The sequence below is a fragment of the Maylandia zebra genome, linkage group LG14 (assembly GCF_041146795.1).
Source record: "Maylandia zebra isolate NMK-2024a linkage group LG14, Mzebra_GT3a, whole genome shotgun sequence".
Taxonomy (NCBI): Eukaryota; Metazoa; Chordata; class Actinopteri; order Cichliformes; family Cichlidae; genus Maylandia; species Maylandia zebra.
This window is the reverse complement of record NC_135180.1, coordinates 5,056,347-5,072,497: the sequence shown is the minus strand read 5'-3', so window position 1 is coordinate 5,072,497 and position 16,151 is coordinate 5,056,347. Positions and strand designations below refer to the sequence as shown.

The 16,151-nt window shown below is 38.2% G+C and overlaps 2 protein-coding genes across 3 annotated transcripts in view; one reads left to right on the top strand and one right to left on the bottom strand.

Moving 5' to 3' along the window:
• gal3st2 (galactose-3-O-sulfotransferase 2) overlaps nucleotides 1-4,189 on the bottom strand; it is a 37,067-nt gene extending 32,878 nt beyond the window's left edge. The window contains exons 1-2 of one of the 2 annotated variants that reach the window (XM_076892137.1): nucleotides 4,059-4,189; nucleotides 3,075-3,133 (exon numbers count right to left, since the gene is read on the bottom strand). The gene's annotated coding sequence lies outside the window, so the exon portion shown is untranslated. Of the gene's footprint in view, nucleotides 1-3,074; nucleotides 3,134-4,058 lie in introns of those variants that run through there. The other variant, XM_076892136.1, reaches the window with a different exon arrangement.
• Nucleotides 3,830-16,078, top strand: kcnj13 (potassium inwardly rectifying channel subfamily J member 13). The gene is made up of 4 exons (XM_004572471.3): nucleotides 3,830-3,895; nucleotides 5,093-5,371; nucleotides 9,858-10,405; nucleotides 13,221-16,078. Exons 3-4 carry the CDS (start codon nucleotides 9,889-9,891, stop codon nucleotides 13,793-13,795), a joined length of 1,092 nt encoding a protein of 363 aa, XP_004572528.1. The 5' UTR covers nucleotides 3,830-3,895; nucleotides 5,093-5,371; nucleotides 9,858-9,888; the 3' UTR covers nucleotides 13,796-16,078.
• Nucleotides 16,079-16,151: the final 73 nt, after the last annotated feature.

The window sequence follows — 16,151 nt, the reverse complement described above, 5'->3', positions numbered from 1 at the left end:
TTAGATAGGAGCAACAAAAAAGGAGGTGGGTGGCACTTTACATTGATAAAAACCTAAAGCACAAAAGAGTGGGAAGAATGACGACTGTTATTGATGGAATGTTTAACAGTAGGAATAAATATGGAAAAAAGGAAAAATCTAATTGTCAGTTGTATATACAGAACACCAGGAACAAAGATCGAGGTATTTAAGGATAGTATGGAGAACCTATTTACAAATCTCAATCAGAAAGGAATGTTTATTTGTGGGGACTTTAATATTGATACTGAAAGGAATAGAAGCTCAATGTTTTTAAGAGCAGTGGAAGAGAAAGAGATTTATGACATTGTTAGAGGACTTAAAAACAAAAGCAGTACAGATTGGAATGATATTGATATGGTAAGAGTTAAAAGAGTTATTGAGGGTATAGTAGAACCATTGAAATATATATCCAACTTGTCTTTTCAAAAAGGGTTTTTTCCACAAAAAATGAAAGTTGCTAAAGTTATTCCAATTTACAAAACAGGTGAAAAGTATAATTTTACAAATTATAGACCAGTGTCAATACTCTCCCAGTTCTCTAAGATACTGGAAAAACTTTTCATACAAAGATTTGACAGCTTTGTGGAAAAACATGAATTGCTGACAAATAGTCAGTATGGGTTCAGAAACAACAGATCAACAACTTTGGCATTGATAGACTTAATGGAAGGGATAACAGAATGTATAGATAATAAGAGGTACGCACTCGGAGTTTTCTTAGCTCTAAAGAAGGCGTTTGATACTGTTAATCATGAAATTCTATTTAAAAAAATGGAAAGGTACGGGTTTAGGGAAGTGGTTTTGGACTGGTTAAAAAGCTATTTAGGGAATACAATATGTACAATATGTACAAATAAATGAATATAAATTTAATTTGATGCATATTGCTTGTGGAGTACCTCAAGGTTCAGTATTGGGTCCAAAAATGTTTATTATGTACATAAATGATATTTGCAGAGTCTCGCAGATTTTAAAGTTTGTAATATTTGCAGATGACACAAATATATTTTGTTCAGGTGTGGAATTGCCACAGGTTTTGGAGATGATCACACAGGAATTATAAAATATATTAAAGAAGTGGTTTGATATAAATAAATGATCTAGATGAATCTAGATGAAACCAAATTTATGTTGTTTGGAAACCAAAAGAAAAATATCAAAGTAGAAATATGTGTTGACAATGTATATTTAGAAAGGGTAAATGAAATAAAATTTCTTGGTGTGATCTGTTGGAAACCACATATTACTTATGTTCGAGGGAAATTGGCACGGGGGTATTGCTGTCCTGGGGAAACCAAAGCAAATATTGGATCAGAAAGCACTGCATATATTATACTGTGCTTTACTACTGCCGTATATGAGCTACTGTGTAGAGGTCTGGGGAAACACATACAAAAGTAATACACAAACAACAACGAAAAGGGCCATCAGATTAATAAATAATGCAGGTACAGGGATCATACAAATGGACTATTTTTCAAAATGCAAGCTATTAAATTCCAAGACTTGGTGACGTTTAAAACAGCAAACAAATTATGGAACAGTCTAACAGAAGAAATTAAAGAAAGTAACAATATAAACCAGTCTAAAATTAAATATAAAAAACAAATTTTTAACAAATATAAGAATGATGAAAACAGGGTTAACCCAGGGCGGTAATGTTGTTCGTAATAGTGTTTTGATTTGTTTGTCTCAGAATTTGTAAATCTGCAAACGTTACCACTCAGTCCTTATTTATATGAAAGTGACTATACTGTGGTGGAGCTTGTTTATTTGTTTTGTTTATTTGTTTGTTTTGTCTTTGCTTTTCTTTTGCTTCATATGTTGTTTGTTTAATTTAAGGCTAAAAGAAAATTAAATCCTCTCTTTGCTATTTGAGCTGATTGGGACAAATCAGCCCAAATAGCAAAAACAAAGAATTACCTGATTTTTTTTTTTTTTTATCTACCTGATTTTTGTTTCTGAGAAAAATGAGATCCACATATGAGGATGTTTTACATTTTGATAGAACAGTGGCAGTATAAGTCAATATCAGGCCCTTGTAGAGCAAAATTTAGGATTTTGGTCTATACAACCCAAAATGTGATGTCCACCTATGTGGATGCAAGGTACTAGGAGGTTAAATAAGTTTACAGAATCAACTGACAAATTAATCCTCCTACACACAAACCATAATTACAGTTAACATATGATCGTTAAGACATTGTTTTGTTGTCTTCTATTTCGTCACTAGACATAGACATGCTTTACTGTCATTCAAATTTATACCTTACACATAAAAATACGATTTGCAGCATTGGAACCAATTGTTCAAAATATGAATATTAAAAAATAAAATAAAATAAAATAAAATGAAAAAAATAGTACAAAGTCTAAGTGTATATACATCTTAGTAGAGATATAACTATACGAGCAGATCTGTAGTTTTTGCATTTGTTAGTTTGGTTTAAAAAAAAAAGAAAAGAAGAAGGCGTGAATCCAAACAAGACAGCTGTAACAATCAAGGAGTAGATATGGTGAAGTTAAATGACTTTGTTTACCTGGGGTCAACCATCCAAACAGTGTTAAATGGCATACCATTTAAAATAGCACTTTTCTGTCCCACTTGTGTAAGTGAAAGGAAAGGTTTATAAGATGGTAGAGAGACCTAATATGACATAGGGTGTGCAAATGATGGTACTATCAAAAAGAAAGGAGATGGAATTTGAGGTGCCACAGTTGAAGATGGTCAGATCTGGGAATGACCAGAATGAACCTGATTCAAAATGGGTATATCAGAGGGACAGCTCAGATCGAGTGCACTAGAGACAAAGCTAGAAAGGTTGAGGTAGTTTGGATATGTTCCAGGACACAATTGTGGATACAAGGCAGCAGGAAAAGAGGAAAAAATAGAGAGGATTCAGGGATATGCTCAAGAAGGATATAAAGAGTCAGCCTTTGCTGATGCACTGAGCATTTCTCCTTCTCTCACCCCTTCTCACAACTCTGCATTTAATTATGAGTTATTAGTCTCTGGCTCTCTTCCACAGCATGTCTTTTATCTCTCAACTTACCCCCGACTTGTTGTAGCAGAATGCTGCCCCTTCTTGTGCCTGGTTCTGCCGGTTTCTTCCTGTTAAAAGCGAGTTTTTCCTTGCTCAAACGGGGTTGTATGTTCATTCAAATAACTATCTGAATGAACAAAAAAATTATTATGGAAAAAATTTCCATGTTGTTAAATTTTGTTATTTTAGCATTATGCAATTCTGTCATTCCAACCTAATGTACTTGACTTAGAACAACTTAATGAATTAATGACGAACCAACCTTTTCACTGCAGTTGAGTCCAGCTTAATTTTACTGAATTGATCCAACCCATGCAAATTACATTACTCCAACAAAAATACTTAATGCTAATAGATAGCCATTTAGTTTTCAACAAAGTCAAAGTCCGATTAACAACTTGTCATGCACACCTTTTTTTCTTACGATTTAATGAATTTAGGACATAGCTGTCACACCATCCATCCTTTTCCGTTTCTCCTTATCAGGTCGCAAGGGGTGGCAGGAGTCTATTCTACCTGTCATACGGTGAGAGGCGGGGTATACCCTGGGCAGGTCCCCAGTCTATGGCTGTATCCCAATTCAGGGTCTGCAGCCTTAAAGTATGCAGCCTTAACGGTCCACAAGGGCCGCGTACTCAAAGACTGCTAAGGCCGGAAGTGCGAGGCTTGTGTAATGGGAGGGTCTAGCCTCCGTCGCGCTGCCCAGGTTGCCTAGCAACCATGATACTAACAGCTGGAAATGTTTCATACATGTTTCAGACAGAAACGAAGGAGAAAATCTTTTGTTCATTTGTTTGTTTGTTTCTACATGAGCTCATTGTAAGATTAAGGTCAGCTATTGAACGGCGTATATTTTAAAGTAAAGGCTTTAAGTTAGTACAAACGTCATTAATGTCACATAACTTTGCCGACATGTGGCCAACAGTAATGTTTTAATGTTCTTCGTTATTGAACATTTGCACATAAATAAGCGACATAATATTCAGTACTTACTTTTAAAAGTTTACTCTTCGGGCGCCCCTCATCTGCCGTTTTTTTTCGGCAAAATTATCCACACCCACTGCTGCGCTATGCATTCTGGGATATGTTGGGCCACGAAGTCTACACTGCCACGTCCTTAAAATTCAGGGAAATGAAGGACGCATTTGAGGGCCGCATTTCGAGCAGCCTTCGAATTGGGACAGCCTTCGTCTCGTCGCTGTGATGTAATCGCCCTTAAAATGCGGCCTTTAAGGCTGCAGACCCTGAATTGGGATACAGCCACAGGGAGACAGACAACTATTCACACACTCACATTCACACCTGTGGGCAATTTAGAGTCACTAACTGCATGTACGGAAAGAGACACAACCACAGGGAGAACATGCAAACTCCACACAGAAAGGCCCTGGCCAGTTTGTGGATTCGAACTCTTCCTCTGAGGTAGCAGTGCTTTCACTGAACCAACGAGCTGTCACTCCATACTTAAAAAAAAAAAAAAAAGTAGAAAAGCTTTGATTACAAGGCTTCATACAGAATTTTCTTTACGTTTTTGTCTTTGCAGAAGATTGCAGTAAATTTAATTACGGAAGGCCCAAACCTAAACATTTACTTCCAGGATCACATTATCAGAAGGGCAGCCACTTTGTAGTCAACAGATATAATTTATTTGAGCATCTACTGTATGTTTTTTTTATTTTTTTTTATTACAGAGTACTCTGCACCACCATCATCAAAACACCAAATGAGGGAAGAATAGTGCTAATTCCTCCATTAAGAGTTGAGATATAGAAAATCAATTCAAAACATATTTATACATAATTAAGTTACCATAAAATTAATAGATATATAAGCAAAACGTATATTCACAAACAGATATTACAGATACTGGGACATATATGCATATACCTATATGCCCCCCAGCAGAAAACTCAATTTTTCACAGCTGCAGAACATCAGCTAGCACTAAGCAGTTCTTTGAATGAACTGTGACAAGGTGTTGTTCTTTCCCCCTTCCCCCATCTTCTGTCTTCCGGGAACACTAATAGGCTCCATGCAGAGTAATGTGACCAACTGAATCATCCTCACCCCAGAGCTGGAAGCTGCAGATCAGAGGAGCTGTGCTCAGTCCCACTCCCACACTGAAAAACTTCTCTGGAGTGACACTTTCTGCTAAGGATTTCTTGGATAGTAAACCTCATCTTCCAAGGATCTAACAGCACAGTCTCTCTATTTGCTTCAGCCACTTTTCCCACTTGTCAGACCTCAGATCAGCTCTAAGGTGAAAAGGTCATAGGGCCCAGGTGTAGCCCTGACTACAGTAATAGGTAAGTAAAACCTTATGCGTGTGATGCTGACAGACTTGAAACACTGCTACATGGATAGTGAGCAATTAGTTATCAGCTGATCAACCTCATCAGTCCTGCGGAACCTTTGAAGTGCCCTTATTTTAATCTAACTTGTTGACTTTGTAATAAAAAACAGGATTGGTCGGGTAACATCAGTGAAATTTGTGGGCTCTGATAATTGTAATAGATGTAGTAGACTAATGATTGCTACAGTGATGTAGATGATCACTCATCTCATATTTGTATTTAGACTTGCTTGTTCAAATACAAGAAGTGAACAGCTGCAGCCTGATTGTTATATAAACCTAGGTGCACCCCACTGAGCTGGCAATAAGCACTTATTTCCACTAACTAGTCTACTTCCTTTTACATTAACAAAGATACGAAAAAGACTTTTGAGGCACTACCAGGCAAAATTTCTGTTACTTAGAGTAAATAACTTCCATTAGTTAAAGTAAGTAAAGCAGTTACACAAAGTGTTCATCATACATCATCGTACAAAAACGAGGCTGTAGTATAACTAACAGACATCTCTATGAGGTCAGAAAAACTGAACTCATACAGACTGCATACTGCATTAAACAGCAGTATTTACAAAGTACATTAATGACCTTTACAGAGATAGCTTCATCTAGTGTTTTTACAAACATGATACCACAGCTGCTATGTATAAAATATTCAAGGTAGAGTCTGTTTTGAAAGTTTGGTGGTTCACAGGCAAACTGCATCTGCCAGTCTGTGTCTGTAGTTCTTACAAATTTGTTTTTAAGTGAACACAATGCCCTATGAATAACAGTGTGGAGAAATGGAGAAAAAAACATATCTGCAACATCATAATCACCTAAATTAAGTTATTTAAAATATTTTGCATATAAATACATACAATATATATAAGTACAAAACTGACTTCAGCTGTGGGCCTTATATTTCGTCTCCTAAATGTCTAGAGGAATTCTCTTTTTGACAGAAACATTAACTTTGACAACTGACCATAAATTCTAACATTGAATTCATTCTCAAGTCTAAGTTACCAACTTAGAAAACAGAAAAAAACGCAAACAGAATTATGACCATAAATCACTGATTATTCAGCATCATAGCATAAAATGAGTAAGAGACATTGTGGCAGTATTGCACTCGGAGCAGTGACACTAAGCTTTGGTGCCTACCTATTGAATTCTTTCAATTTACTTCATGAACTCTGACTCTAATTTTGCTGTTGGACTAATTGATGGATGCATATAAGATTCTAATACTTAATATTAATATTTTTCTTTTTCAAAATATTCAAGAACCAAGTATTCACATTTTTTAACACCAGAAAAATGTGAAAAGAGACACTTTCATATGTAAATCATTTTATCATGTTTACTTCTACGTTGCTTCTACCATTCCACGCCTTGATTTAGTTCTTATGAAGCAGGCAACTGGCTTTTGGGGATACAGTTGTATATGGCATAGATCTACCATTTTGGCAATATAGAACTTTCCATTGATTTGTGGTTAGGGATTTTTAGGTGGTTCATCTATAATTTATAACATCTCTGACTAAACAAACGATATAGAACACTACTACTTAGCTACTTATTTGCTAGACAGGATAGAGCCAGCATACTCGTTTGGAACTGCTCTTAGTCTTTATACTAAGCTAGGTTAACTACATGCTGACTCCAGATCTGTACTGAACACACAGAAATGTGACCGATACTTATGTTTTGCCTCAGTTCTGCTTTTTCCAATGGCTCACGTGATCACAAGCTGATCCAGTGACAGCTTACAGACTGAAATTACAAGGAAAATACAAGGAAACAAGCACATGGCTCTCATGTAAATGCTTGGCTTCATTTAATCAGACTGATGTTTCCCCAGCAGCCGAAGACAAACTACAAAATGATCAGCAGTCGATTCACCACTCCACTTATTACCTCAATTTGTCAGTAACTGACAACCCACACCATATATTTATTTTCCTCTTTGTGTTTTAAATAGTTATGAAATGTATGAGAGAATTAAGTATTTAAATATTTTTGCATTATCTTTTTGATGTGTTTATGTGTAAAAGGGAGTTGCTTAATAAATGCGTAAAAGGGTGGTAAATGTATATTGTAACTGGTGAACAAGACAAGTGGAGAGCCATGTAGTGCAGTAAGTTTAAAGCTCCCTGCAGATGAAAGATGCATTCCTACTCTGCATGTTGCTGTGTTCCTCAGACAGATTCCCAGCTGGGACCTGCTCTAATCTCCTGGCAACAATATTGACATAGAAATAGAAACTCTGGAGAGGACAGGACTAGCTCTTTGCCTGTGAGGATTGCCTGCAAATATATCTGCTATAGTTAATATTAATCACAAAGTTGTGCATTATTGCATTAAAGACAGACAGACAGAAAGTTAGATGTTCTTTCTTCCCACCATTCTGGTACAAGTAAATCATTTGCCAGAAAACATCTAAAAGAGTCTTCTTGTTTCCAGACAGAAAAGTCTTATGCCTACTCTGGCAAACCAGTGGTTTAAATTGTTATAAACCCTCTGTATTTCCATTCCAAGTTGTGAAACAGAGTTGATATTGTCCCTGAGTTGTGACATTGTAAAAATGCCTTACCAGCTGACTCTCTGCATCTGTAGCTGCATCTCAGGTGGTTCTTGTAGTCTGCCATCTTATGTTTGTTCATACTCATGTACCAACTTTAGGCAGTCCTTTCCTAAACCCTTTGGTTCAGGTATGTGAATGACACCTGAGAGAAAATCAGGACGTGCCACAATTCAATAATCACATTAACTTAATAGACAAACACCAGAGAGGATATGAAAGGAGTTAGACTGTGAAAATTCCATCATTAATGGGAAACATTTGAAAGTGTACAGTAGACACTGACTTTTTTTAAACCAGTGTATCCAGATCCTAGTAGCACTTTTCTACTCTGCCTGAGTACTCAGAGCAGTTTATACAACTTGGCTCATTCACCCATTCATACAAGCACTTCTTCTATGCTGAAGTTCTTTCTATCTAGCATTCACACACATTTATACTCCAGTGCATGCAGACAGCAGAGGATAAGTTGGGGTTAGTATCTTGCCCAAGGATATTTGACTTGCAGATTGGAGCAGCCTGGAATCAAACCACTAACCTTCCGATTAGTAGACAATCAATATTTAAGATTTGATTCTTATCACTTATCCACTGGAGAACACACTACGTGTCATAAGGATGCCACAACAGATAGTGAACACCATCCAAACAGACACAGCTGCCAAGGAAGCAGAACAACAACATCTCAAAAAGGCCCTGAGTAAATGTAGTTATCCAAGCTGGAGATTTGTCAAAGCTGGGAAGACACCTTAAGAATGCTTCAAGCAATCCAGGAGAGAAGGACAATCGCCTCCTAAGCAGTCTTTTGTGATTCCTTATGTGTCAGGAGTAACAGAACATCTGAGACGTATTTTCTCTGTCTGCCTAAACACACTACACCAAAATTGGTCCACCTTAAGAACTGGGTCTCCGGTAAAAACAGAGTAATAGTGTACAGGTTTAAGTACCAGGAGGATTGTTGTGAATTATACATGGGGGAAAACAAACAAACTCCACCTAAGTGGACGGCACAACTGTCCTGAAGTTTATTTACACCTGGTTCTAGTTTCGGTACTATTTATAAGGCAGGCGAAACCTGAACTCAGCTGAGACTGAAGAAGTCACTTGCACACTTCCTGGGATCTCACTGATAGGTTTATTTTGTTTTTTCAGTTTAATGATAGCTTGCCACACTTGCATCAAGTGAGAGTTCCAGTGAAAATGTATTTGACACACAAACAGATAGATAGATAGATAGATAGATAGATAGATAGATAGATAGATAGATAGATAGATAGATAGATAGATAGATAGATAGATAGATAGATAGATAGATAGATAGATAGATAGATAGATAGATAGATAGATAGATAGATAGATAGATAGATAGATAGATAGATAGATAGATAGATTTAGCATTTGGTTAGCTTAGCATAACTAAAAGAATCCACCAACTTACAGGCAGCAGTGCATCAAGACCTTTTTTCAACTAAATTCTAATTACAGTTATAATCTTTAGATAGTAGGAACTGCTCTCTGTGCTCATTTACTGGAGAAAAGAGACAGGAGTGAATAACCTGAACTTATTGTCCTTTTAACCAAGCTGAAATTATTCAGCAAAATGATGCGATTCAAAACAGCAGTCACAAGAAGTATGTAGAGAGAAAACAGGAACTTGAGAAGCTATTGCGAGCTCTCTAATAATTTACCCACAGATCACAAAGCCCCCATCCCCACCTCTTTTCCATACATGGGCAAATTTCATACCACAGTGTGACTAACTTCTAGCTCTTTTTTTTCTTTACATCTATTTTTGTATGGGAAAAATGCTGATAAAAGTTGTATGGATAATTACTGATCATCTATGTTAGTCAGCTCCCCTGTTATTTCATTTCAGGATCATCATCACCTTCACTTTGCCCATAAGCATGACAACCAAATCGAACAGCAGTGTTCTGGGTGGCAAGGCTTCCTCATCACCTCTCCTGTCCGCTCCACCTCACCAGCGTCTGATCACCAAAGATGGACACTGTGCACTTCGCCCCACTGTGTGTTCTTCGGGCTCATGGCATGAGACTTTACGCAGAGCCTGGCTGTTGGCCCTGCAGGATGTGTGGGGATTGTTGGTGAGTCTGCGCTGGAGATGGGTCCTCCTGGCCTTCTGCACCTCCTTCCTGGCCCACTGGCTGTTGTTTGCCTGTCTGTGGTACTTGCTGGCACACCTAAATGGGGACCTTGCTGTGCAGGATCATGATGCGCCCCCACAGGGGCATGTGCTCTGTGTAAAGCACATTACAAGCTTCACTGCTGCATTTTCCTTCTCCCTGGAGACTCAGCTAACCATCGGCTATGGCACTATGTTCCCCAGTGGAGACTGCCCCAGTGCTATAGCACTGTTGGCTGTACAGATGCTGCTTGGGCTCATGCTGGAAGCATTTATCACAGGTACATCTCTCCATCAAAACATCAATTATTCTAAGACAATTCTCAGTCTTAAGTTTAATTTACTATTTGGGAAACATAACAGAAAATAACTACCACACTGAGTTGACATTTACATATTCACAATAGAAGGTGTTTTAGTGGTAGCCCAAAGTCTAAAGGAAAACGTGTAAATCATACTATCATTTCTTTGTGAAATTGCTCATGTTGACATTTTTCTCATAGGCTGGAACCTTTCACAGCAGACTTTGTGAATCTGGGCAAGAGACAAAATACACCCCAGACAGGTTGCCAGTCTCAGTCAGTGCTTAAATCAAACCAGTAATCTCCAAAACACCTATCCACATCCTAATCATAAACATTTGAAGTGGAAAACTAGATCTTATGGCACAACAAAAGATCTAAAGATTAATTAAACAAATATCTTATAATACAACATGTTACAAGATCTGTTTCATTAATCCTGAGATAAGAAAAAAAGCTATAGGATTCCAACCTCATGAGGCAGAACAGAGATTGCAGTTTTAAAGCTTCTGAGGCTAAAAAAATGTGACACCTGCTGGAATACTCCAGGTATTGCACTTCCAGAGATAAATCCCATGAATATATTTCTAGGTAGCCAGAAAATTAGATATGTAATATTGTTGACTTCATCCCATAGAAATGCTATTCTATCTTGGACACTGGCATCTTTTGTCTGAACCTTTTTCAAGCTTTATTCAAACATTACGCTGCTCCTCACAAAAATTCACAGATCAAACCACACTTTACTTTACCGATGTGTGAGTGTTACCAGGTCCAACCCAGTAACACTGCTCCAACTTTTCATTGAAAAATGACCAGTTTACCATTAATAAATGAACCAAAAGCAGTGCACAGTGTAAGAGGCTTAAGAAATAGTCATATATTTTAAGTTATTCTCCTGTGATTTGAGACACATTTAGTACAGTAATGTAAAAATAGGGCACTTTAAGAATACAGTTGTGCTTCTAACATTTTAAAAGATATTTTGAAGTTTAAACATCATTCTTTGGTCTAAAATTGTTTCCACTATCATGATCACTGCCTTTGCTATATAGAAATCAGAAATGTGCATTTATCTGATGACAATGCACACCATCAGAACAAGTGAGGAAAGTAATGATGTTTATCCAAGTGCTTGTATTTTACTTTTAGTCTTTCCATTGTCTATTACCTTTTGTTTCTGTTTTACTACTGAAAAAAAAGCAGAAATATTATATGTTTTTCAAAAGTCTAAACATTTTCTATCAGACATACAATTCCCCAATTTCTATATGAACTTGCTGTAGTTGTCTGCCTCTCCATACAGTTAGGACCATAACATTTTGGACATTACATATTTTTACATTTTTGCTTCTTCAGCCTAACGGTTCCCTTCACCATCTGGTTCGGGGGTTACCACCACGGCAGGCACCAACCACCTTGTGGCCACAGCTCAGTGCAGCAGTTTCAGCAATTGAGGTGCTGAGTGCATTTGGACTCACTGTCGAAGCTCTGCTGGAGGTGGGAGTTGAAGGACTGGGACAGGTGTTCCCTGTGAACCCTCACTATAGGTTTAGGCACACCAGATCTGTCCAGCATCCTGCCCTGCCACCTGATCCAACTCACCACCAGGTGGTGATCAGTTGACACTTCAGCACCTCTCTTTACCGAGTGTCCAGAACATAAGGCCACACATCTGATGATATGATTACAAAATTAATCATCAACATGTTGCTTAGAGAGTCCTGGTGCCAAGTGCACTTATGGACACCTGTATGTTCAAACATGGTGTTTGTTATGGACAAACTGTGGTTTGTACAGAAGTCCAGTAACACAACACCACTTTGTTTCAGATATGGCAGGTCATTCCTGCCACTCACGCCCCTCCAGATCTCACTGTCATTGCCCACATGAGCGTTGGAGTCTCCCAGTAGGACGACAGAGCCCCCAGATAGAGCACACCCTCAAGCACCCTGTCCAGGGACTCCAAGAAGGCCGTCATTCTTATAAGAACAGACGATACACATTAACTCAGGCTCGTTCCCCACCAGAGAGGTGACATTCCATGTTCCAGTTGCTAGTCTTGGTAGCCTGGGATTGGTCTCTGACCTTGGCCTCTACCTAGCACACATTGCACCCGAGCCCTGCAGCGCAATGTGGGGATGGTATGCCTACAGGAAGGTGGGCCCATGTTTATTTTTTGGGCTGTGCCCAAATGAGCTCCATGGACTAAGGCCCGGCCATCAGACGCTCGCCCTCGGACACCCTCCCCGGGGCTGGCTCCAGGGCAGGGTCTTGGTTAACCCTATCCTGCACAGGGTAAATGGTTCCCTCAATCTTCTGCTCATAGGGTTTTTTTTAATTGGTCTTTGTCTGGTCCATCACCCAGGACCAATTTTCATTGGGAGACCCTACCAGGGGACAAAAAGCCTCAGACAACATAGCCCCTGGTATCCCTGGGACACAAAAACCCCTCCACCATAATAAGGTAGCAATTTGTGGAGAGGTATAAAGCATTTAGCAAAAGTATTACATTAGGTGTTTAGGAATTATAATCCTTTTTATATGCAGAGGTTTAAAATAATTTCATAATAATTTGAGAAAAAGTTTTCAGCTTAATGGCACTTCATGTTTTCATGTTCTTTGGTCATATGCTGCAACCATTACTATTAACTACTCATTTTGTGGGGGGTTTTCCATGATGCTTGAGAAAAATATTTCCTGTGCTATGGTTTAGTACAAAGAAACATTACTAAAAAAATGTGATTAACTGGCTAAAAAAACAACATGAACAAGACTTCGTCTTAACTTTCAGGTGCATTTGTAGCCAAGATTGCCCGCCCCCAGAAGCGAGCAGGAGCCATACAATTCAGCCACCAGGCAGTGGTGGGCCAACACCTGGGTCAGACGTGCCTCATGCTTCGAGTCACCAATCTGCTGCAGCGGCCTCTGGTGGATGTAAAGGTGAGTGCTGTGCTATACGAGGAGCATGAAGGCCAAGCTCTGCACCAGACTTCATTGGACTTCTATTTGGACCATTTGGGCCAGCAGCCATGCCCCTTCTTCATTTTCCCACTCACCTTTTACCACCCCCTGGACCGTCGGAGCCCCCTCTATCCTGTCCTGTGTGAGGGTTCATCAACCCACTTTGAGTTAGTTGTCTTCCTATCAGCCTTGCAGGAGGGAACTGGCGACACTTGCCAGAAGAGGACCTCTTATCTGCGCCAAGAAATCCAGTTTGACCGCCGCTTTGTCCCTGCTTTGGGTTTGGATGCCTGTGGAAGGTACACAGTGAGCAACCAGCACTTTGATACAGCCCATTCAAAAGAGCCTATGAACAAGGACTGTGTGGTGCAGATCAACGGTGATGGAAATGAGAGGATGGAGTAAGAATGCTGAAGGGAAGATTCTCAAAGAGACCGAGAGAATATGCAAGTGGAGGCAGATATATTTGTTGTCAGGAGGTATTTGATTGAATTTGGTAAATTTGAATTTATGATTCAACATTATAAAAATTCAAATGTATGCCAGATATATATAAGTACTGCTGCAGGCTCCCTCACCTCCTCCCTCAAATCACTTCAAGTCCTCAGTGCTCAAAGCAGGGGAACCAGTAACTACTGGCAGTTGTATTAGTTAAAATGACTGACTAGCAAGGATGGAAGAATGTGCGCGGAGTGGGGTATAGGGAGATGTGTGTGTTTGAACATTTAATACTTAAGGAAAAGTAATTCAAGATGATGAAAATGCAAGGATCATAGAAGAATTTACATGACTGAATAAGAACAGTCTAAACTGTTCTCTTATCACACTTCAAACTTACAAGGTACGATCAAAAAGTTTGGTCACTCAGCTCATGAAAATACACAATTTATATTTAGGCATCACCTTATCGACAGCACTTGAGTGCTACTGCAGTTTCACTGTCATGCTTGCCCCATTACTGTATTTTTAACCACACTAACAGACAGTTGCTACTCACCAACTGCACATCTTGCCAGATTTGGTTAATTCTTTTCTCCAAAATCAAATGAAAATTGCAGAATTGCTGTGTTTAAAGAATGATTGTGAAAAATCCATGGTTAGAAGTACACAGGAGCCAAAATTTAAATCTATTCTAGGTTTTTATTTTTATTTTGGGGAGCCATGGAGCAGTTTGATTGCATTTTGTATCAACTAAATTTTCACGCTTCTCATACAAGGATAAGATATTTATTGAATTCCAAGTAAGCAATTTACTGTGTAGAAATTCAGATGTACCTTGTTCAAATGTAATACCTGCTTTGAGAACTTACTGACTTAAGCTAGCTAAAGGGTAGGTTCCGATAGACTTAACAGGAATAACGTATGAATATTACTTGACTGGGACCAGACATAAACAGTTGCAGGCCAGAATAAACTTACAGTTCCCAGCTACAACAAGCAATACAGTACATGACAACTGAATGATCCAGAACGTGACACAGTGGTGGAGTGGCCAGTAGGAATATTCTGGGTTTGAATCAAGAGTTTGCATGTTGTCATCCTTGCCTGTGAGTGCCCAGTGGCAACACTACATTACCTATTTATAGAGGTTATAGAATTTCTTATTTACCTTTATTATCAAATTAAATAGAATTAGTTTTCTAGCAAAAATACATTTGAGAGCAAAGCTATAAAAGCAGCACTCACAAAATGTACATGTTATTAAAAAGTGAAAAGGTCAGGATAACAATAAGTACAGTGATCTGCATTAACATTTGCAAGCATGCTCACAGTGACAATGACAAATTTAGACTCATCTCTCTTTCTTCCATAGAGTTATCCTGCCAACAGGCTAAGTCTGTGTGATCTTGTAAAGCCGTGGGCTGTGAAACAGGGTAGATGGTGTAACAGTGACTGAAGAAAAATGATGAGAAAAAGAGGGTAATGTTTGACAGCTTTTCCTATCCTTAACCTATGTGAGTATTCAAAGTTCAGATTCAACTTTGGTGACTGTTAACTTTATTTATATATGACAGAAAAAAAATAGCAAAAGGAGCAAAAAAAAAAAAAAAAAAAAAAAAGGGAGATGACTAGCAATATAAAATTCATAGGTGCAGCAGCAGTACTGGAAGTGCAGACAGTAAAGCAAGGGACAAAATTAAGAAACTCTTCTCTGGCATTCATGTTGTTAATTCTTATGGTCTAGCAACAGAACTGACGGTACTGCAGACTAGCAGCATGAGCTGACAATCACAACATAACATCAGATGGTTGTTATGGTAAGCTGCTATGGATAATCTCTGGAATCCCATTAGAACAAAGACACTCATGATGTAAAGTGAACTGTGTAACATTAGACTTACCTGCTTGGCATATGGCTCAGTAGTAATTGATAGAATGATACTGACTGCTGATTGGTCTATGGATTAAACCTTTTATTTTGAAAGATAATTGTCTCAATCATTATGCAAATACAAAATGAATAATTTTCATTTTTTCCAATATTAAATGTTTTTATATTAAGCAAAGAAAGCTAGTAGGTAGAATAGCAAAATTTTGCATTTAGAATAGTTTTCTCTTTTAAGGCTGTTCATTGAATGAGAATCTATGTGTTATCTATATGGTATATTATAAAAGAAATCATGTAGTGACTTCAGACTAAAGTGAAGAAATGTTCCTTCAAATGTGTATGTGCCTTTGTACAGTGTACATTACAGGAAATAAATATTTTCTAAACAAACTGAAGTTCAGACTTCTTAAATTTAGCTTCTAGATTAACATG